Source organism: Molossus molossus, unplaced genomic scaffold, assembly GCF_014108415.1.
Source record: "Molossus molossus isolate mMolMol1 unplaced genomic scaffold, mMolMol1.p scaffold_m16_p_10, whole genome shotgun sequence".
Taxonomy (NCBI): Eukaryota; Metazoa; Chordata; class Mammalia; order Chiroptera; family Molossidae; genus Molossus; species Molossus molossus.
In genome coordinates this window covers 1,251,116-1,274,695 of record NW_023425345.1, presented here as the reverse complement: position 1 = coordinate 1,274,695, position 23,580 = coordinate 1,251,116, and the positions used below count along the sequence as shown (strand labels likewise).

The 23,580-nt window shown below is 54.7% G+C and overlaps 1 protein-coding gene across 4 annotated transcripts in view; it reads right to left on the bottom strand.

Annotated features, from left to right (window-relative positions):
- Window positions 1-216: 216 nt before the first annotated feature.
- Window positions 217-23,580, bottom strand: part of TTLL1 (tubulin tyrosine ligase like 1) — a 30,041-nt gene continuing 6,677 nt past the window's right edge. For 3 of the 4 annotated variants that reach the window (XR_004958406.1, XR_004958405.1, XR_004958407.1), the window contains exons 3-13: window positions 21,201-21,317; window positions 16,342-16,550; window positions 15,469-15,649; window positions 13,967-14,101; window positions 12,429-12,537; window positions 11,067-11,210; window positions 6,558-6,644; window positions 4,007-4,170; window positions 3,092-3,231; window positions 1,123-1,223; window positions 217-501 (exon numbers count right to left, since the gene is read on the bottom strand). Coding sequence is in view for 1 of the 4 variants with exons in the window: in XM_036253074.1 (XP_036108967.1) it covers window positions 3,102-3,231; window positions 4,007-4,170; window positions 6,558-6,644; window positions 11,067-11,210; window positions 12,429-12,537; window positions 13,967-14,101; window positions 15,469-15,649; window positions 16,342-16,550; window positions 21,201-21,313 (1,272 nt within the window). In the remaining 3 variants the exon portion in view is untranslated. Of the gene's footprint in view, window positions 502-1,122; window positions 1,224-2,996; window positions 3,232-4,006; window positions 4,171-6,557; window positions 6,645-11,066; window positions 11,211-12,428; window positions 12,538-13,966; window positions 14,102-15,468; window positions 15,650-16,341; window positions 16,551-21,200; window positions 21,318-23,580 lie in introns of those variants that run through there. The other variant, XM_036253074.1, reaches the window with a different exon arrangement.

Below are 23,580 nucleotides of genomic sequence, written 5' to 3'. Positions count from 1 at the left end.
GGCTCAGCAGTTAGAGCGTCGGCCTGCAGGCCACAGAGCTGCGGGTTCGATTCCAGTCAAGGGCACGAACCTCGGTTGCAGCTCGGTCCCTGGCCCTGGTCGGGGTCATGCGGGAGGCAGCCAGTCGATGTTTCTCCCCCCCACACACACTTCCTCTCTTTCTAAAATCAATAAAGAAAAAAAAATTGAAAACAAACAAACAAAAAACCTACCCAGGAAGCTGGGTTGTAGAACCAGCAGGTGGACGCTGTGGAAGCCGAGGTGGAGGCCACGGCCACAGGGGTGACACCCCCCTGGATAGGAAGACAGTCGCTGTCCCTAGCCGGGCGGGGCCGGCACTGGCACCTGTGACTTCTCAGGCAAGTGGAATTAACACCCTTTTGATACACGTAGGAAACCAAGGTCCAAAGAGCCGCCGGCAGCCTTGGGACTAACTAGTGAATGGCAGAGCCAGGCCTCCAGCCCGGTCCGACGCAGAGGCTCAGAGCACGAGATGTCCACCTAAACATCAAGGACACGGACAAGTCAGATCAGTAAGCTGGAACAATCTGAGGCTTGAAGTAAACAAAGCAGGCAAATTCCCCCCAAACTGTGGTTTATGTGGATTCTGGCTGACACCATTTGTATGACGCTTCTCTCCCTTTGTGTGGCACTATCTCCATGTAGCCCCTTCCCCTAGCTGGCAGTGAAACGTCATCAAACGTACATGAGCACCCCCACACACACGGCCTGACGTGTAAATGTGACGCGTGTTCACACGTGGGTCCGAGAACGGCCTCTACCTGAAGTCCGGCCTCAGCATAACACTGTGAGAACGAACTCACGTTATAGCATCATCACAACAGAGGGGACTTCAGCGTCAAGACAGTGAATGAAGTGAAGTCAACGGCGTCACTGCGAACTCAGTCAAGGCTCACTCACGCCCACCTCGGGGATTACTCGATGCCTCCATCTCTCTGCCCAACCAGCTGGGGTTCCCTCCCAGACTCTTCCGTAAGCCACCGTGTCCTCACATCAAGGGCTCGTTCCCGCCAAGGCCGTGAACCTCCCCTGCCGCCAACCCAGGCGCTGACGTCCCATAGCCACCCGGTAGGACGGTCGGGCTCATCGGCAGTGGCTCACCCACAAAGCTGGGATGACAAGACTGCTGTCTTCCGAGCGCACTGAGGCAGAGGTCTTTGTAAAGGCAGGTGACTGCGGAATACTTTCGGCTGCCTGTTTCCCTGAAATCATAGTCAAAAGGATTGAAACCAAAACAGCTGTCGGGTTCAAAGCCCTCCTTTCTCGCGGCAGCGTGATTCTGTGAGATGTTTAGGTCTGTTTTGTTTTATTTATTTATTAATTAATTTATTTTTAATCCTCACCAGAGGACATTTTTCTATTTTTTTCTCAGAGTGGAAGGGAGAGAGGGGAAGAGAGAGAGAGAGAGAGAAAGAGAGAAACATCGATACGAAAGGGACTCATCGAGTGGCTGCCACCCACACGACCAACCAGGGCCGGGGACAAACTGCAACCGAGGTACATGCCCTTAGCGGGAACCGAACCCGGGTCTCTCCGAACCGCAGGCCAATGCTGTAACTGCTGAGCCAAACTGGCCAGGGCAGGTCTGTTTTGTTTTAAATTCAGAGCAAAAAAAAAAAATTTTTTTTTAATCCTCATCCAAGGACATTTTTCCATTTTTTGTTCAGATAAAGTGGGAGGGAGAGAGAGGAAGCGAGAAACATCGATGTGAAAGGGACACATTGAGTGGCTGCCACCCACACGACCGACCAGGGCCGGGGACAAACTGCAACCGAGGCACGCGCCCTTAGCGGGAACCGAACCTGGGTCTCTCTGGACCGCAGGCCGACGCTCTAACCGCTAAGCCAAACCGGCCAGGGCCATTGTGTTATGTTTTTGTTCCCAGTTCTTGAAAGGGCTCCGGCACATAAAGGTGAAATGGGTGTCTCGTCATCCAGGACAAGCCCCTGCACCTCCCAGGGTTTGTGCTAATGACTAGCTTGGGGCCCTGGCCAGTTTGGCTCTGAAGTTAGACCGTCAGCCTGAGGACCAATGAGTTGCAGGTTCAATTCCGGTCAAGGGCACGTACCTCAGCTGTGGTTTGTCCCTGGCCCTGGTTGGGGTCGTGTGGGAGGCAGCCAGTCAGATATGTCTCTCTCACATCAGTTTCTCTCTCTCTTCCTCCCTCCCACTCTATTTGAAGATAAATGGAAAAATATCCTCGGGTGAGGATAAAAAAAATGAATGATTAGCGTGGGGACTCAGAATAGCCTCAGATGGGGGTGTGTGTGGGGAGAGCTAGTTGCCAGAGGAACCAACCACATGATCAGAGGGTTGGCACTTTGGGGCCTACCCCTCAACCCCCAGCAGGGGAGAGGGGCCAGAGGTTGAATCAATCACCAATGGCCAATGATTTAATCCATCACAACTATGTAATGAAGCTTCCATAACTATCCCGAACTATGAAATTCGAACAGTGGAATTCGGAGGGCTCCTGGTTGATGAACACGTGAAGGGCCTGGAGGGTGGCCCCCAGGGAGGGCAGGGAAGCCCGTGGCCCCTTCCACACGTGACCTTCACATCTCTGCCATGCGGCAGTTCCTGGGCGGGATCCCCTGTAATGAACCAGTCAGCTTTTCCTGAGTTCCGGAACCGCTCTAACACATCAATCCAACCCTTGGAGGGGGTGGTTCCCTACGACTGTCTGTGGGTCAGAAGCACAGGTGGCAACCTGGACCTGTGCGGAAGCAGTCTTAGGGCCTGAGCCCGTCGCCTGCGGGGCCTGCTGCCATCGGCAGGGGGGCAGCGGCAGAACTGAGTGGAATTGCTGGGCGCCCAGAGCCCGCTGGAGGGTACAGAAATGCCTGGTGTGGGCAAAATCCCACACATCTGGTCTCCGGAGTTTGTGAGTATGAGAGCAAAGGAGAAACAGAGTTTTTCCCTGGGAATAGACTCCTTAACCTTCCAAAGAAATGTCTTTATTTACAGGGCTTAGGAAAAAAAAAAAAAAAGCTCTAGAAAAAGGAAATTTCAAAGTAGGTCTTGGGTGAGGGCCTGGGTGCAGCAGGTGCTGGGCCGGGTGGAGCCTCACCCTCCTGCGCTCACTTCCAGGTGGTGAGGACCGCTCTCCCCGAGTCTCTCGAGCGGCCCCCTCGGGGCCCTACCGACTGGCCCGAACGACTTCTCAGCTCACGGTCAGCCCCGTCACCCTGCGCCAGCTCTTCGTCGTACCTGGAAACACAAAGAAAACAAAATGTCCAGGACCTGGTGTCAAGGTCATTGGGCTGCAGTGTGGCAAATCCCACGTCACCCAGAGAAGGTCCTGGCAGCCCAGTGGCCATGGGGCACGGGGTACAACTTAATTAAAGTACTACTGTGGACATCCCTGCCCCACAGTTAATTTCACACAGGCCACCATATGGAATTCGGCAATGACCACATAGAAACATGGATGAGACATCAGGGGAGTGAAGGAGAGAGTGATGTCTGGGGACACTTTGCCCGCAGCACCTGCGGGGCAGGTATGACTAACCCCACTTTTACAAGGCTCAGGGGTACCCAGGGCCTGGCATGTGGTAAGTGCTTCATTAACATTTATGACACTAAGACCACACAAAGGCCTGGCCTTTTCTGCGATGATATGATCTATCCCGTAACATCACTGATGCCCTGGCCGGTTTGGCTCAGCGGTTAGAGCGTCAGCCTGCAGACCAGAGAGTCCCGGGTTCGGTTCCCGCTAAGGACATGTACCTCGGCTGCAGTTTGTCCCCGGCCCCGGTTGGGGTCATATGGGTGGCAACCACTCGATGTGTCTCTCTCACATTGATGTTTCTCTCTCTCTCTTCCTCCAGCTCTCCCTCCTGCTTAAAAAAAAAAATAACATCACTGATAAATGAGATGCTCTGCCCACATGAGGTAAGTCCACATATGGCCAGAAGTCCAAGCGGGGCCATGGCCACTCAGTCTGAAACACCCAGGATGAGGGCACAGCCGTGCGCAGACTCACAGAACTTCGTAATTGCCCAGGACCTCCTTCGGGGGGGACTTGTTCCATTTACAGTCTGGAATCTCGCCGTTAGGGACTGCGATGTTGAGGGTGTCGTTGATCAGGTTATACTTAAGGATCCGATCGTTGGCCGTGCTGGAGGTGAGCGACGGGGACGCGTTAACCTACGAGAGGAAAGAACCACGTCCCTCACTTGCATCGCTTACTCCTGTGGAACGAAAGTGCACAGTGCAGAAGAGAACACAGCTACCAGGCACTGAGGTCAGGTTGTGTCTCGTACTGTTTTTTTTTTTTTTTTTTTTATCCTCACCCGAGGATATTTTTCCATTTTTTTTTACAGATAGAGTGGGAGGGAGAGAGAGGAAGGGAGAGAGAGAGAGAAACATCGACGTGAAGGGACACATCGAGTGGCTGCCACCCGCACGACCAACCAGGGCCGGGGACAAACTGCAACCGAGGTACGTGCCCTTAGCGGGAACCGAACCCGGGTCTCTCCGGACCGCAGGCCGACGCTCTAACCGCTGAGCCAAACTGGCCAGGGCGTGTCTCGTACTGTTAATATCCAGTATCTTCAGGGCACCTTCAGAGGAAGCATTTTATGATCTACTTTTATTAGCGGTTAGATGAAACATAAATAATACTTAAAGGCAGGATTAGGATTGTGATCTACAAATTGGTCACCATACAAATAAAACGTTTAGGCCAATGGATATCACAAACACATGAGTGTCTGTCTACCTGTGTGATGAGCTCTGTCCTAAGTACCAAATGCCACCCAGAGCTTTGCTAGACCAGCGAACCAAATGACCCTGAACAAGTAGCATCGTGCGGTTGAAGTAAACAGTAATGGGCCCTGTTTTGCTGGGAGAGTAATACCTCACCCATAAAGCAACACTCTGATCAAATGAGGAACCCACCTGCTATATGGGAAGTTAGTCTCATAAGGCCTCCGAGGAGCTAAGCAATGTCACAAAATCCACACGTTCAAAGCAGACATGGACTCCGTGGAGAGTCCCCGGCCCTCAGTCTCCACCTCCATACTCCTGTGCAGGCCCAGTGGCAGGGACCCGGGAGAGCAGAGACAGCACAACGCACGCTGCTCAGGGGCTCCCAACAGCCAGACTGTCTGTGCTGCTGGCAGGGTGTCGGCTGCGCACCGTGCAAGGGACTGTGTGGGCCTCAGGTATCCCTCAAACGGCTCCTGTACCACAGCATCAGACACGATTCTTATTACAAATGTGCTAAAATCCAGATGTTACTATGCCAGAAGTAATACTCTCAGTTAAGATCCTAGCTCATCAAGGAAAGCTTGATTTCCATTCAATACTCTGTTTAAGATGGAAGGAAAGAAAACAAATATTGTACGCGTATCTCCCCACCTCAATGTCCACACACACACGCACACACACTCACATGCACAATGCACATACACTCATATGCACAATGCACACATGTGCACACACGTTCACATGCACACACGTACAGACGTGCACAACGCTCCCATGCACACATGCGCACACTCACATGCTCACACACTCATGCGTGCGCACACACATGCTCACGTGCACACACACTCACATGTACACAGTGCACACATGCACGCACACACGTGCACACATGCTCACATAGACACATGCACAGCTTTGGCAGTGTAACTAGCAGCCTGGAAAGCAGCGGTGTGGAGCACACTCGCTCTGTGACAGCCTGGCTCTGCTGGCAGCTTCCTGCAGGGTCCCCTCAGACTCCCTCCACAGACCACTTGCCACAACTTGCTCTGGAACTTGGCGTGCCTGGCTCAAAGTGGGCTCGGGCTGCCCGCCTGTCAGTGAGCACGGTGAGAAGACATGTGTTCAGGGGCACAGGGAGGGGAGCCGAGTGGACGGCCTTCATCCTTGCGGCACGTCTGACCCTGTGTCCCCTCAGAGGCCTGAGCTCCTCTTCCTGGCTGCAAAGCAAAGCAGGACAGCCCAGCAGGCGGGCTCCAGGTCTGGGCCTCAGGGGTGCGCCAGTGCCCACGGCCGCTGAGGCAGCATCACCCAGGCTTGTCATGGAAAAAGGGGTGTATGCACCTTGCCCTTTCTAGAACTTTCTAGAATAGCCACCACATCTGTCAATGCCTTGAAACAGGGAGACAAATCTACTTCTAAACTCTGCCTTCATCCAAAGAAGATAGGTTCCTTATCTCTGGACAGTATGCCACCACCTCCCAAGGGCTTCCGGATCCGTGGGCTCGTTCCTGAATGGGAGCGGCATCCCCCAGGGAACGCGGCAGGCCTCCGAGCATGGACGGGTCCGGGAGCACCCTGGAGCACCGGGCATCCGGGCCACGGAGCTCCTGCCTGGGCCACCAGAGGTGACAGCCCTGGAATGGGCTCATCTTCAACCATCAGCAGACGGACACACCTGGCCCTCTATCCCCACCACATTAGAAACTCATCCAAGGCCCAGTGCTGCCGCCCGGCCTGAGCGCCGTGAGGCTGGGGCAGTGGACCTGAAGCGGGGCAGCGGCCTCGGGGCGGGCTGCGGCCAGCAGGTCTCGGTCTGCAGTTACCTCGATCAGCCAGGGCTTCAGCCTGTCGTCTATGATGATGTCGTAGCCGTAGCACTCAAAGCAGTGCTTGTCGTTGTTCATCACCGGCTGCAGAGAGAGAAGCCGGTTACACGGCCAGCATCTGAGACGCAGGACGTGACAGTGGCAAAACCCTGCACAGCTGTGACGTGCCATGTCTCTCTTCTGTGACCAGTGGGTCCCAACCTCCAACCTCACCCCATCTCCTTCCTTCGATCCCCCTCTGGGGCTCAGAAGTGGACGCTTTCCACAACCCCAGAGAGGGATTTGTGAAGCAATCAGTGTCCCCAGCTCCCATTCATCAGAGGCTCAGTGACCAGCACTGAACGTGTCTGTCGGCATGAGACTGTCATTGGAGTAAGCAGAAGTCCAGCTGCAGCCTGGGCACCCGCAGTGAAGGCTGAGCAGCCGTGTCACAAACCAACCAACACTGTCCACCTGGCTATCAGTCCCCTCTCGGGCCTCAGGGATGCAAGGAGCCAGGTTATGAACCTCCATTCCCTGTGACAAGTCAGTCTGTTTACTTAAATTTGGGGGTTTTCAATGTTCAGTTCCATTTCATAAACGGGTCTCCAGGTGCACAAAAACCCCCACGTGTGCTTGCTTACAATGCAGACTCGGGCCTCCCCGGGCTGCCTGGATTAAAGCTGCGGCAGAGCCCAGCCAGTGGCAGTGTGATACACGAGGGAGGACATGGACACGGCAGTGAGGCCATCTGATACGCCAGTGGACACGTGGACTTGACTGCATGTAACACAGGAGACCCCTAAGGTGGGAGAGGGCCCCGTCCAGCCCTCACTCCCTGCCAGAGGAAAACCAGGCTCAGTGGGCTGTCCCACCCCGTGACTGGGTGGAACTGCACTCCCACTGAGAGCCTGGTGTCCCCGCCGGTCCAGGGCTGGCACCATAGCCCCAGAAAGCCTCCGCAGGACAGGGAGTTACTGACCCTTCTTCATCCTCCAACCCTGCTGTCTCTGGCTCTCTGAGCACTCTGTCCCCCAAGCTGTGGCTCCCAGCTCCTCTGTCCTGTCCCATGTTCAGGGTCTGGGGCCCTCCCACGTGGGCCAGGAGCCCACCTCCTGCTCTGCACCAGGCCTACTTCACGAGTCATGGCAGCCAACTGCCATCTCCTAGATTCTCCAAAGGCAACACATCTGGTAAAAACAGGGCAACTAGCCCGGCCGCTGAGGCTCAGTGGATTGAGCATCATCCCGTGGACGGAGAGGTCCCGGTTTGATTCCCAGTCAGGGCACGTGCCCAGGTTGCAGGTTTGATCCCCAGTAGGGGGCGTGCAGGAGGCAGCCGATCGATGTTTCTCTCTCACATCAATGTTTCTATCTCTCCCTCTCTGTAAAAAAAAATAACAGGGCAACTAAATATTTGGTAAATGAAGAAAAACTGAAAGAATAAACCCCTGCTCCCAAAACCCTTGGAGCCTCAGAAATCCAACAGCTTCTGGGCTCTGGAAGCCGAGGCCCAGGAGGCGACATGGAGAGGCCCGGCCAGAGGCCCCAGCTGTGACAGGTGACGGCTGGGCCAGCACACAGCTCTGCCAGAGCAGGGGCCCCAAAGGGACGGAAAACCTGGCTGAATCAAGCACAAAGAGCCCTGTCGCCTGGATGGACAGACTGCCGGCTACACCTCTGTCCCAACCATTAAGGCCACATCTGCAGAGCATGGTCACACGACAACCCCGTGACATCAGTGCCTGGGACCCCGTTTCACAGAGGCGGCCTCTGAGGCTCCGAGAGGGTGGGCACCAGTGCAAAGCTGCTTGTCAGCACATGTAGGGTTGGGGGTTTAGTGGACGAACAAAATGTAACCTTGAGGTATGCATTCTGGCGGCCTGGCCAGCCAGGGATCAAAGTATACCCGTGAACAGACCAGGTGTGCATGTTCGGAAAGCCGCCCTGTAAGTATGATCCAAGCATGCATGATAAGGCCAGAACCTGCCCTGAATGTACGACATGCATGAGAACAGATGAGGGTGCATGCTGGGTTCGGAAAGCCGCCCTGTAAGTATGATCCAAGCATGCATAATAAGGCCAGAACCTGCCCTGAATGTACGACATGCATGAGAACAGATGAGGATGCATGCTGGGTTCGGAAAGCCGCCCTGTAAGTATGATCCAAGCATGCATGATAAGGCCAGAACCTGCTCTGAATGTACGACATGCATGAGAACAGAGGAGGGTGCATGCTGGGTTCAGAAAGCCACCCTGTAAGTATGATCAAAGCATGCATGATAAGGCCAGAACCTGCCCTGAATGTACGACATGCATGAGAACAGATGAGGGTGCATGCTGGGTTCGGAAAGCCGCCCTGAAAGCGCCAATGGGCTTATCGCCCAAGCGTGAATGTGTTTGTTATGTGTCTCCGCTGAAAACAGCAGAGACAGCTGGAACAGGGAGTATGCTGGGCTTGCCTGTAAGGTCAGCAGAGACGCGATACCTACAACACCATGCAACCTAGGGAACCACTCTGCAAATAAACTGGGCTGCATCCAGAGATCTGGAGCATCTGCTCCCGTGTGATGTTCACCATCACTCCCAGCAGCGTCTGCCTGGAGTCCATTGCGTTGCGACGAGCCCTGGCAGGCCAAGAGTCAGCAAGCGCATGCTGGGGCCCAGCCAGAAATCTCTCCAGAGCCCAGAGCTCCGCACTCACCCCCCATGCGGCCCCCCACCCCCAGGTCTTCAAGGTACAGGAAGGCTCCCGTGTGGGGCAGGAGAGGTGGCACAGGCCCCAGGACGTCTCCAGCAGTGGACTGGATGCACTAGGTCCTGGCTGTCCTTTCCCATCAGCCCTCCTGTAAACCAGACACAGAGGAACTCACGAGGTGCTTTGCAGCACTCTGCGAAACGGGAAGCGCTCAGCTCGGGACATGAGAAAGGCGGGGTGCCCACCAGATGTGTCGCCTCTGGCTGTCCGTAATTTCCTTTATGTGGTTGTTCCAACAAAGCTTTTCACACACGGGGTATCAGTATAGTTGGCGTTTTCTTTTTTTTTTAATCCTTACCCAAGCACATTTTTGCATTTATCTTCAGATAGAGCAGGAGGGAGAGAGGAAGGAAGAGAGAGAGAAACATTGATTCGAGTGGCTGCCACCCATACGACCCCGACCGAGGCCAGGGACAAACTGCTACTGAGGTACGTGCCCTTAGCGGGAACCGAACCCAGGACTCTGGTCCGCGGGCTGACGCTCTAAGCACTGAGCCAAACCGGCCTGGGCTAGTTGGCATTTTCAAAGGTAAAAATGAGAGAGAAGGTCTTAATCTTTCACGAGAAGGCTTCACGTAAATACTTCACACAAATATTTCACACGGCTGCCAAAGCCGTACCACGTTCTCCAGAGCAGCTGTCCACGCATTCCTGACCCGGGGTGTGGGGCAGAGGGCTGGGGAGCCCTTCCCTGACAGCATGTGGGACGCCCACTGCCACCTGGCCATGGGGACGCGTCTGAAGTTTTATGAAAAGGACAGGAAAGCCCTGGCCGGTTTGGCTCAGCAGCTGGAGCATCAGCCTGCGGTCCAGAGAGACCTGGGTTCGGTTCTCGCTAAGGGCACGTACCTCGGTTGCAGTTTGTCCCCGGCCCTGGTTGGGTCCTGCAGGTGGCAGCCACTTGATGTGTCCTTTTCACATCGATGTTTCTCTCTCTCTCCTTCCCACTCTATCTGAACGAAAAATGGAAAAATGTTCTCGGGTGAGGATAAAAAAAAAGGACAGGAAGCTCCCACCACACGCACATGCACTCCACTGGACCTGTCCCCAACTCTGGCCCAGGCTGTGGTCCTCAGGTCCTGCACCCAGTGGCCAGTCTTTCAGGAGCCCCCTCAGCAGGCCAGGGCCCTGACACCTGTCCCTCCACATCCTGGCTCCGAGTCCTGAGCCCCCATTTTGCTTCTGAGCCACTGGGGGTGACAGACACCTCAGAGAGCCTCACAGGAACCACTGGACACGGCAGTCTGAGGCTGGGCTCCAGGGCTCATCCCTTCCCGGCCCTGGAGAGCCCGCGCCTGCTGCAGAGCAGCAAACAAACAGAAAAACCACACCAGCAACAAATAGGAGGTTTGAGCTGAAGAAAGACAGGATATCTCCACCCCTAAATGTCTATGAAATAGCAAAGCAAGAAGCCTAAAGACAAGGAGGTTGCTGAAAGTCCACCTCCAAAACATCAGTTTATGCCAAAACAGTCCTTATCAACTCAATGGGCGCAGAAGAGCTGATGACTATGACGTCAAGGGGACGTTCTCAGGCCCCTGGCTACAGCAGAGGGCATGGCTCCAGGCCCACCCTGGGCAGCACCTGGCTGGAAGTGGCCCCTCCTCGTTCTGGAACCTGCCTCAGCCTTGAGCAGATAACTACGTGAGACCCTGAAAACAGGTATTTCTGGCAAAGAACAAGCACCCCCGGCTCCCAAGCACCTGCTGGGCTGTCTTCCCCCCTCTCTCTCTCTGCTCTGGGCACCCCGCCCCCGTGCCCTGTACTCACCGCCACGGCCTTCAGCGACTGCACGATGATCCAGTGGATCTCGTCGAACAGCTTGCTGGTCACCTCCTTGCCTCGGGTGCTCTCCAGGTACAGCCGCAGGTTGCTCACTGTCCACTTGCCCCCGTGGATGTGGTTGTAGTCCTCCTGGCCATGGGAAAGGGGGCGGGCTTCAGGCAATGCCCCCCAGAGAACTGAGTGCCCTTCCCCCTCCAGGTGGACCTGGCCCAGGGTGTCTGGGCCTCCTTCATGTGCACATTTTTTAAATACTCAGCTCTGGAATATTCTCACAATTAATCATGTATACCTTGTAGTGCATGCTGTGGAGGCCACCCAGACCCCCCCATTAAGACCAAGGCACCTCTACTCCACACCTATGCACTGGGGGCTCCAACCACCCTGACCTCCTTTCAGCTCCTGCAATGCTCCTTCCTGCCACAGGGCCTTGGCACATGCCTCACCCTCTGCTAGAAGGCTCTTTCCCCACCGACCCCTGGGTAACCCCTGCTCAAGCTCCTGCAGGGAAGCCTTCTCCAACCATCAGGACAAGGGGACCCTGCCATTCCACGCTCTTCCAGAAGCGCATTCTGTACCTCAGAGCACACGTCTCAGTCTGACTACATGCTCTTCAATGAGATCTTTTTTTTTTTTTTTTATCCTCACCCGAGGACATTTTTCCATTTTTTGTTCAGGTAGAGTGGGAGGGAGAGAGAGGAACAGAGAGAGAGAGAGAAACATTGATGTGAAAGGAACACCCGCACAACCGACCAGGGCCGGGGACAAACTGCAACCGAGGTACGTGCCCTTAGCGGGAACCGAACCCGGGTCTCTCAGGACCGCAGGCCGACGCTCTAACTGCTGAACCAAACCGGCCAGGGCTCAATGAGATCATTTGATGGCTGTCTCCCCCCACAGGCTCTGAGCTCCACGAGTAGGGACCAAGGTAGTAACTGCCCATCACTGTATAGCCCCAGCACTTAGCGGGGACCGACCCAGGTAGGTGCTCAGTGCATTTGTTGAATGAATGAATGACTAGGCATGAGTGTTCTCACGTAATCCTCCCAACAACCCTCTAAGGCAATAACAGCATCCCCTTTTACGGTTGGGGAAACTGAGGCTCTGAGAGCCAAATTAACTTGCCCAAGGCCACAGAACCAGAAGGGGAGGGCTTGCCCCTGGCTCCCTTGGTCCCCGTGTCCCCCTCGTCCACCCCAGACTGGACTCCCAGGGCTCCCACTCCCGGTCGGTGCCAGGGCCTCTTGCCATCACCCCCACACCCACCTCACACTCTCCTGCAGAAACAGAAACAGAAAGACACCCACACAATCAACCTGCTTCCTTGGGCTCGAGGGGACACACACTCACCCCGTGTTTCTGAATGGCCACGTTGGTGAGGTGCACGAACATGTTGTCCAGCTCGCTGGTGCTGGGGGTGTACTTCACTGTGCAGAAGCGGCAGAAGCCGAGCTTGTACCTGGGTGGGAATTCAGATCAGCTCAGAGCTCTGAGGAGAAGCTCGCAAAACGCAACACTTCCTTCTCTAAAAGGAGCTGTGAATGTTTTGTTGTTTTAAACTTTTCTTTTTATCCTCACCCGAGGACATTTTTGCATTTATCTTCAGATAGAGTGGGAGGGAGAGAGAGAGAGAGAAACATTGATGTAAGAGTGACACATCGAGTGGCTGCCACCCACATGACCCCAACCAGGGCCAGGGACAAACTTCAACCAAGGTACGTGCCCTTAGCGGGAACCGAATCCAGGACACTCCGGTCTGCTGAGCCAAACCAGCCAGGGCTGTTGTTTTAAACTTTTATTTATTTTTTATTATTATTTTTTTGATTTATGTATGCATTGTGGAAAGCGGAATATCTTTTTTTTTTTTTATCCCCACTCGAGGACATTTTTACATTTATCATCAGATAAAGTGGGAGGGAGGGAGAGAGGAAGAGAGAGAGAGAAACATCGATGCGAGAGAGACACATCGAGTGGTTGCCACCCACACAGCCCCAACCAGGGCCAGGGACAAACTGTAACCAAGGTACGTGCCCTTAGCAGGAACCGAACCCAGGCCTCTCTGGTCCATGGGCCAACACTTCAACCACTGAGCCAAACCGACCAGGCTGTTTTAAACTTTTAAAAGCACTTCTTTGGCCCTGGCTGGTTTGGCTCAGTGATTAGAGCACCAGCCTGTGGACCAAAGGGACATGGGTGCGATTCCCAGTCAAGGGCACGTACCTAGGTTGCAGGTTTGATCCCTGGCCCCAGTCAGGGTCATGCAAGAGGCAACCCATCGATGTATCTCACATTGATGTTTCTCTCTCCCCTTCCTCCTTCCCTCCCTTCCACTCTATGTAAAAAAATCAATGGAAAAATATCCTGAGGTGAGGATTAACCAACATAAATAAGTAAATAAGTAAATAAAATAAAAGACTGCTTTGAACACATATCCATATACACCGTGTAACTCACCCACCCGAAGTACGCGAGCCCACGGTTTCTGGTAAACCCAGAGCGGTGCGACTGACCACCACCACTGTCAATTTTACAGCATGTGCATCACCCCAAACAGAAAGCCCGTGACCACTAGCAGTCACCCCCACCCCAGTGGGAGGCAGACACCATCCACCTTCCGTCTCTACAGATGGCCTACTCCGGGCACCTCATACACCCAGAACAGGGACCACGTGGCTGTCTGCATCTGCTTCTTCCCCTGAGGCGTCTGCAAGGGAAGGAGCTGCCTTTTCTGGGCAGACTCACGTGAGCGCCAAGGTTGCCGGCTTCGCTCACATTGCCGCGTGCCAGGTGCTGTGCCCGCTGTGCCCCACCCCCTTCTCCCGGCGCAAGGGGACAAGCAGCGCGTGGCCGCACCACCTGCGATGGAAACAGGACCCCAGGGCTCTCACATGTAACAGCGCAGCGGGCGGTACGTGGACACCAGGACGTACAAGCGCAGGTCGAACTTCCTCCCGCCGATTAGTAACGGGTTGTTGATGTAGAGAGAGATCACGTAGGCTTCCTTCGTGGACTGAGACACAAACCTGAATGTGGCAGAGAAAGCCAGACTTAGACGGCAAAGACCAAAGGTGCGTTTAGTCGGTTGGGAACCAACTCCCTCTAAGTGAGAAAGCAGGGGTGAGATGCTCCCAGGAGGAGCCCCCCCAGCCCTGCCCCAGGGGACAGTGGCATGGCAGCAGCTCTTAGGAGCCCATCAGGTGAGTGCTGGCTGACCCACCTGGGGGCTAGCAACGTGTCACCGATTTATTATTTTTAATTTTTTTTTTAATCCTCACCTGAGGACATTTTTTTCCATTTTTTGTTCAGAAAGAGTGGGAGGGAGAGAGAGGAAGAGAGAGAGAGAGAAACATCGACGTGAAAGGGACACATCAACTGGCTGCCACCCGCACGACCAACCAGGGCCGGGGACAAACTGCAACCGAGGTACGTGCCCTTAGCGGGAACTGAACCCGGGTCTCTCCGGACCGCAGGTCAACGCTCTAACCGCTGAGCCAAACCGGCCAGGGCTGTCACCAATTTATTTATTTATTTTTTTAACATTTTTTTCTTTATTGATATATTGGAGAGACAGAGGAAGAGAGAGAAACATCAATGAGAGAGAACATAGATTGGCCGTCTCCTACAAGCCCCCCACTGGGGATCAGGCCCACAACCTGGGAATGTGCCCCGACCAGGAATCGAACCGGCGACCTCCTGGTGCATGGGTCGACACTCAGCCACTGAGCCACACCAGCCGGGCTGTCACCAATTTAAATGTACTACACAGGAAGGCGTCCCCGCCAGTCCTGGGGACTGACAGGTGAGCCACCGCCCACGGGAAAGGATCACAGTGACAGCAGTGGAGGGCTTCACAGAGGCAGAGAGTGAGCCTTGGACGAAATGCCCTGGTATCCTCAGTTCCAAGGAGACCCCCAAACCCAGGGAGGAGGCTGGATCTGACCCAATGCAACTCCTCCCACTGACTGAAGCTCAGGTGCGGATCCACCCGGCCCACCCCCAACCCGCCCTGTGAGGGCAGTGCTGTCGGTGTCCTCGCTGCACCTAGACGAGGACAGTAAGTGTCAGGGAGTCAAGTCCTAGGTCTTAAGCAGACGCTTCACCACCTAGAAATACGATGACTGCACTGGTCGCACCCCAGCTCCCAGACAGAGGCTCCTGCTCTGCGACCTTGTGCTGGTTCTCACGTAATTTCCCACCGCCTCTCTCCTCGGGGGACAGTCTATGACTAATGACACTCTCGAGCCACAGGGCCTCGCCCTGATGCCACAAGACAAATGCTGTTGTCCTGTGAACGCCAGCGAGGGCCACCCAGCCCGTGGCCGACAGACGACGGATGACAGGAAACGGCCAGCGAGCAGGCACACGGAATGGGGGTGGTTCCCTCACTCACGAGGATGTTTTGCTGTCCCGGGACCACTTTTTGATTTGCGAGAGCTTGTTGATCAGAAAGATGCCCTTGCCCTGGGCTTTGCCACAAGGCTTCATGATCCAGGTGCTGGAGGGACTTTTCCTGAACTCCTCCACGAACAGGTTGTAGTCGGCAGGCAGCATGTAGGTGACTGGGACAAAGTCTGAAAGGTCAAGGAAAGAGGACACGGTGAGCCACGAACAGAAAATACTGCCACTGCCTTTCCGGGGGCCTGTGTCATTACCCACCCCCACCCAACCCAGCATCTAACGGAACGGGGACCTCTGCAGTTCAATTCCTGTGCAGTTAACTTACCTGTAGTACCTGCGCGCTAAGCACTTTGCAAGCTGTGTCCTCTACTCCTCACAGCACCTGTGAGCTGCAGACTGACCACATTCCCACTGCTCAGATGTGGAAACTGAGGCCCAGAGAGGTCCCTTACATGACTGTGCCCAGGTATGCGAAGGGATTCTGAAACTACCCGACAGTCCAGCTTTTTACCCTAGGACAGGGACACTTCTCCCTGGTTGCCGCTGGATCCCTCACGGCCCTTTGTAGCTCAGGAAGTGGTCACACATGCTGAGCGCTGGGGACATTCTCTCCCCCACACAAAGCACACTCCTAAGGCCATCACTCGGATTCTGAACTTGAGCCCCCCACCCCAGACTGGCTGGAAAGAGGCGCCCAGCGCCCTGAGCATAAACACATTCGCCCCGCAAAGCCGGCAGGCCCAGCGCCCTGAGCATAAACACATTCGCCCCGCAAAGCCGGCAGGTGCCGCTTAGGTGCTGTGTGTGGCTGGAGTTAGAAACCTCAACTATTTATATTTAAACGAGGCCAGCGAAAGGCACACACCCAGATAGAGGTATTTTCCATTCTCATCTTTCTCTGCCAGAGGACTCCCTTCTTTCTCCAGCTCTTTCCTGTATCTTTTAATGTTCTTCACCATCAGGTCCTTCCGCGTCAGTTCGTAGTGGTTGGGAAAGTGGTTGACTATTTGATCGTCTGAGAGCCGATAGCCTGTTTCGACACTGAAGATGTTTCGGATGGTCTGCACGCTCATCCTGAAAGGGAAGCACAGGAGGGACGTGCAGGGCGGACGCTCGCGTTTGTCCACGTGGAGGGTCCTCATTACGCCGGGAGCTCCCCCAGAGCCCTTACCCGCCCCCCCAGCACCTGGGCCAGGGGCGCCCAGCCCACAGCCCACGGCCCACAGTGGCACAGGAAACATGTCCAGGGACCAGCAGTGACATCAACTGTTGAGGCAGGAGCTGTTTTGACTGCCCTGAATGCTTTCACTCTCTGTAACTGTTTATCAATCAGCGATAACATTGATTATTAATAACAAACTAACGGAAAACAGACTCTGAAGTCAGGAAAGGCATCTACACAATATTTCCCCTCAAATCAGGAAGGACAGGGACCCCTTACACACAGAACCCCAGGGGTTACGACCCCGCGTCGGCACTAAGCTGGGCTGCGGCCTACTGACGTGAGGAGAAGCAGGAAGAGAAATGAATCCTTCTAACCCTCCAGGAAAGCCAGTGTCCCTGCCACAGCCCGAGGCAGGGAGAGAGGAGGAAGGAAGGGCTGGCCCCCACACGGGAACCAGAGGCACGAGACAAGGCAGCTGGTGCCCCTCACTCTGTGGTCCCACCCCCTGCCGCCACCCAGGGCACTAACCTAGAGAGAAGGTCTGGAGCACCCATGATCATTAGGACAGATTTTTTTTCTTACTTTTTATTATGAAAAAACTCAACCTTACATGAAAGTAGGGAGAAAAGTCTAACAGAACGCCAGACCCAGCCGGCAGCTGTCAGTACCCAGCCGGCCTGTACTCCACCCAGCTCCCCACACACCCACCTGCTGTTTTGTCTCCTTCATTTATTTCTTAATTATAGTTGACAGCACTGTCTTGTTCTGAAGCAATTCTTAGACATCATATTATTTCATCCAAAATGTTCCTGTAAGCCTGGCCAGTGTGGCCCAGTGGTTGAGTGTTGACCCATGCGCCAAGAGGTCGTCGGTCTGATTCTCGGTCAGGGCACATGCCCAGGTTGTGGGCTCGGCCGATCAATGTTTCTCTCTCATCGATGTTTCTCTCTCTCTCCCTCTCCCTTCTCTCTCGCTCTCTCTAAAAATAAACAAAAAACAAAACAAACTATGTTCCTGTAGGAACCTCTAGCAGCTAAGGACTCCTTTTTACATCATACAATATCCCATTTTATATTGTTATCACAACTAAAAAAGCAGCAGCAATTCCTGAATATCATCAAATATGAACCAGTGTTTAAATTTCCCTAACTGTCTGTTATTTCCTACAGCTGTGCAAATCAGTTGTTCTTTCTCTCACATCTTTTTTTAAAAATTGATTAGAGAGAGAGAGAAAGGGAGAGGGGAAGAGAGAGAAACGTCTATGCACGAGAGAAACATTGATTGGCTGCCCTCTGCACACCCTCAACCGGGATGGAGCCCGCGACCTGGGCATGTGCTCTGACGGGATCGACTGGTCACACCGGCCGGGGCTCTCACATCTCTTTCTTTCTTTTTTTTTTTAATCCTCACCCAAGGACATATTTCCATATTTTGTTCAGATAGAGTGGGAGGGAGAGAGAGAGAGAGAAACATTGACATGAAAGGGACACATCGAGTGGCTGCCACCCACACGACCCAACCAGGGCCAGGGACAAACTGCAACCGAGGTACGTGCCCTTAGCGGGAACTGAGCCCAGGTCTCTCTGGACCGCAGGCCGACGCTCTAACCGCTGAGCCAAACCGGCCAGGTCTCTTTCTTTCTTTCTTTTAAATATGTTTTTATTGATTTTTTTTTACAGAGAAATGAAGGGACAGAGAAATAAAAGCATTGATCAGCTGCCTCCTGCACGCCCCCTAATGGGGATTAAGCCCGAAACCTGCCCATGTGCCCTGACCGGGAGTCGAACCAGGACCTCTCAGGCCATGGGACAACGCTCAGTCCACTGAGCCACACCGGCCGGGCCCCGTATCTCTTTAAATTCACGCATTCTCCCTCCTTTGCTTTTTTCCCATTAACTTTGTTGACGACGCTGGGCTGGCTGTCCTGTTGGGTTCTCGCACGTTCCTTGTTTGGTGTGCTCCCCTGGTCTGGGATTCCTACACTGGGAGTCAGACCTAAAATCGTCAGGAGCTGTAGGTCAATTCTGGGGCAGGGCCGAGTCTTCGGTGGTGGATATGGCCACTGGCCGGTGAGTGACCGATGAGCACTGGCCAGGGCAGTGAACATAATGAGACTCATAGGTAACTGTGACTCTTCTGGTGGTCACATTAAAAAAAAAGGTGAAAAGAAATTGGTGAAGATCATTTTAATAACATATCTTATCTAACCTAATATATCAGAAATATTACCATTTTGATACATAAGCAACATAAAAATTAGTGACGAGAAACCTTATAAACCTTGTTGGTTTCTTCACGCCACGTCTCCGAAGCAGGGCGTGTGTGTCACACGTGTCATGCAGCCCACTGGGACCAGCACGGCTCAGAGCTCAGTAGCCCTGTGGTCAGTGGCTCCTGTTGGGACAGGCCCGGATCCTTATTTCTTTATTTTATTTTTGTTAATCCTCACCTGAGGATATTTTCCCATGGAGTATTAGATAGAGTGGGAGGGAGGGAGGGAGGGAGGGAGAGAGATGTCGCTGGAAGGGAGACACATCGGTTGGTTGCCTCCCGCACAACCCCGGCCGGGGCCAGGGATGGAACCTGTGGCTCTAACCGCTGAGCCACACCACCAGGGCCTGCATCCGTATTTCATCGGGTTACAGAATGGTGACATTCTACTCTCACTCCTTCCATTATTAGCGGGAATGTTTCTACAAGAAGAAACTTCCCTTCGTCAACAAAAAGAGTCCGTACAGGAAAGACTGACTGAACCTATGTGATTCTTTCCCTTCACTGGCCGTTCACATACGAGCTGCTCCCCCACCATCGCCAGGTGTGTGACCAGCTCTGTTCTGAGTACTTGTTCCTGCAAAATAAACTGCCCAGTGGCAGCAACTTACGACAACAACCCCTGGATTACATCTCATGGTCGTGTGGGTCAAGAATGTGGACAGGGCTCAGCCGAGTGTCACTGGGCGGTGTTCAGCCAGCGGATGAGCTGGTCTGGAGGGCACAGGAAGGCTCATTCATGTGCTGGCACCTTGGCAGGCAGGGCTGGGCACACGCAGCACCGACAGGCAGCTCCTCCAAGGAGACACTGCCAGGTAACACCCCTCCCCCTCCCTGACGGCAGCTCAGGGCGCCTGCACGGGTTCCCGCGGGGGAAGTGGAAGCTGCTCGTTTTGTAAGGCCTGGGCCCAGACACCTATCCCCCCGGCCTTGCTTTGGCCAAAGAGAGTGGCAGAAGCGACGGCACACCCTTCTGAGACGAGCCCGAAGGCCGAGAGCTCCCACCCTCCCTCCTGGGCCCTGCCACCATCACAGGAACAAGCCCAGGCGAGCCGGCTGGAGCGAGGTGAGGGGTGTGTGCAGAGAAGCCTGTTGTCCTAGCCATGGGCGGCCCAGACGAGCCAAGCCCCAGGGACCTGCCAGGTGACAGCAGACGCACGAGGGGACAGGCAGGGAACCACAGCACACAGCATGTGCTGCACGACCCCGACCGGAGGGTGTGGGCAGGCGGCACGCGGGACGGTGCATAAGGGACAGCATGGCACCTGCCCACGGAGCAGCTGCCACAGGCCAGGCACGGCTCCAAACTCGGCTCTACTGACTCAGTTCAACCTCAACAACCGAACCTGTGGACACAAGTCAAGCCCCTTGTGAACGGCCACACAGACAGCAGAAGAGGAGCTGGGTGGAGCCAGATCACACCTACTCTAACTCTTGGGTGCCCAGTGTGTGTCTCCAAGAGGGGCTGACGGGGTGGAGAGCACAGCGCGCCCCAAGACAAGAACGACAGGGGAAATGTGGCTGCTGCAGGGCCAGGAACTGGAAGGGAGGTGGCTAACAGGCCCTAACATCGCTCAAGGCACCCGCAGCAGAGTGAGCCTTGGGGAGGGGTGTGCAGGGTGAACAGGCCCCAGAGACCCTGACGTGCCCCCACCTCAACGATCCCCTGCCATGCTGACCCAGGTCTGCAGAGGGTCAGGGACGGCAGGGGCAACGACCGACTGGAGGGGCCCTGCCCGAAGGAGGGGCCGCCGAGGCAGGGAGCTGTCACCGTGAGGGCAGGGGCAGACCGGCGGGACCCAGGAAGGCAGAGGTGGAGGAGGCCAGGACAACTGCCAGGCTCCTGGGTGGGCGGAGTACCACCAGGAGGCGATGCCGGATCACTGCTCTTGCTTTCCCAGACCGACGCACCTTCCAGGTGGCGTTTTTAACCCAGAACAAATAGCACCCTCTTGCCATTTGAGAGGGAGGTCTACGGAAGCACAGAACCTCGAACCCGCCCGCCCCCACCCCAGACAGACCCTGGGCGCTGGGCAGCAAGCTGCTCTGAGAAACACTAACCCGGGTGCGGTGGGCTGTTCGGCTGTCTGATGAACGGGACTGGGGGAAACAGCACACACGGGCCCAGGGCTCTCGTGCTGGGGAGGTGCCGCGGAAAGAGAAGTGTGATGAGCCCACGGCCGCCTGGAGACACCCTCCCCTGGGACACGGCCCTCCACGAACTGCGACTGGCCTTGAGTTCATGACACCGATAACCAGGAAACCATCGTCCTGCTTTTCATACTCACCAGTAAAAATTCCAGTCCTCGCTTTCTGTCACCTGGACCCATCCTCTCTTTTCAAAGTTATTGATCAGCACGGACTTCTCGATATCAGTGACCCACTTCACCTTTCCTGCCATAATCCTGGAAGAGATCAACTTTTCAGGGCTGTGACACTTCACCAAGTTCCCCTCACCCCAGGGACCCTTCACGTTCGGGGCTTACACTGCCCCCAGTGCAGCCCCCTGGGACACTGGGCACTGTCAGGAGGCATTTTGTTGGCCACAGCTGGGGGTAAGGATGCTTCTGGCATCTACTGATAGAAGCCAGAGATGCTGCCCAACACACTGCAATGTGCAGGACGCCCCCTCCCCCCGCCACAACCAACTATCCAGCCCAAATGTCAACTGTGCCAAAACTGAGAAATTCTGGTCCTGTGGGAGATAAAGGCAGCAACTAATCACCACTAAAAGTTCTATTGCAATTGTGACAGGAGCCCAAAGGAGAGGCCCCGGGGCAGGGGGCAGGGGGCAGGGGGCAGGAGGACGGCCAGGAGCTGACTTCCGCTGGTGGGGGCAGCACCTATCCCAGTGCAAGCACCCACCTCAGGGCAGCCTAGCCCCCTGCTTCCTCCCCTGCCCGACTTCAGTTCTCTCTATGGGCGGGACCTTGAGGTATCATCACCCCTGTTTGTTTGTTTGTTTGTTTATTCTCCCTCCAACCAGCCCATTTTCCTGGCTTACAAAAATGAACAGATCGTAATATTCACATTCAAATGCCACCTTTGACTTCTTCAGAAGGTCCTCCCTAATTTCGAAATCAATTTAGATGCCCTTCTCTGTGTCCCCACGATCTGTGTGCAGACAATTAACACTGCACTGTCAGGGTGTACACACTGACGGACTCGTCTCCCTTCATCAGTAGAACTGAGCACGGGCCCTACATATGATTCTACTTTTCAACATGAATAGAAGACATAAAGGCACGCATGTGGCCTGTTTTGTTGAATGACTGATCTTCTTTGACATAAAAGAGTGCAGAAAGTTGCTTAAGGGCAACTCCATTCTCTCTTCCCTTTGCCTACGTATTTTTTTCATTATTTCTCTAATAGAAAGATCTACTACCCTGTTTTTCTTTAGGAAAAAATTAATGTAACGGGGCCTGAAGGAGACTTCCACTGACACAGTCATCACCCCTGTGTTTAATAACCTCCATGGCCCTCCAGTACCCTTGACAACACAGACCCCTGGCCCCTGCTTGTCCAGGCACACCTTGTGCCCCTTCCCCTCCACCCTCCCTGTTCTTGCCATACTGGGCTTCTCTGGCAAGCTTTCCTCTACCTCAGGACCTTGGCACATGCCGGATGTCTCTGCCTGCAGAAGTCCCGCCTCCCTCTCTGCCTGGCCAAGCCACCTGCCACTCATCTGCCAGCACAGGTGAATGTCACTTGCTCCACAGCCTCCCTGACTCTTCAGACCAGACACACAGCCCCTGGGCCCCCTGCAGTTCTGAACCTCCTGGAGGACAGGGGACTGGCTTTCCTCCTCACTGCTTTGTGCCCAGACCTAGCACCATGCCTGGCACGTGGTGACGCTCCATTCAGACTGGCTGACTGTGGCCCCACAACTACCAGCACCACCGTGTATCTTTTTTTTCCTTTATGATTTTTTTTTTTAGAGAGAGAGAGAGAGAAACATCGATGAGAGAGAACCTCCTGCACGCCCCCCACTGGGGATTGGGCCCACAACCTGGGCATGTGCCCTGACCGGGAACTGAACCGGCGACCTCTTGGTGCAGGGTCGATGCTTAACCAGTGAGCCGCACCGGCCGGACACCACCATGCGTCTTTGAGCAAGTTCCTTAACCTGTCTGGACCGGTGTCCTGCTATGAGGAGTCTGGCTTTCAAACTGCTCGGCAGTGCAGGAGCCCAGCGCCAGCCGGAGGAGGCTGCACTTGTTCCTCTTCTGTGCGCAACTGCATCTGAAGGGTTCCTCGGAAAGCGGGCTCGAAAGCCAGGGGCCTAGGGGGCCTTTGTGAACGGAGGCACCTCCGCCGAGGACTTACAATAGCAGGGCAGAAAAGGCACGTGAGGTGACATGGGGACCCAAGGGGGCCTGCTCGAGAGGACAGAGCAGGCACTCCGGTGACACAGTCCGAGCTCGCAGTGCTCACGCAGGGCAGCACAGGCCCTCGTCACCTCCCAGCACTGGGCGTGTCACAGAGGTGAGACTGTGGCAGAGCATGGGCCTCTGAGCTGGGGTTCGAGGCCCAGCTCCACCACTCACTAGCTGTGTGACTTTGGGCAAGTTACCTAACCTTTCTGAAACTTCTGGGTCCCTGGTAAAATGAGGGTAACAACTGTATCTACACACCTCATTGGTGACTGTGAAGATTCAATGAGTGGCC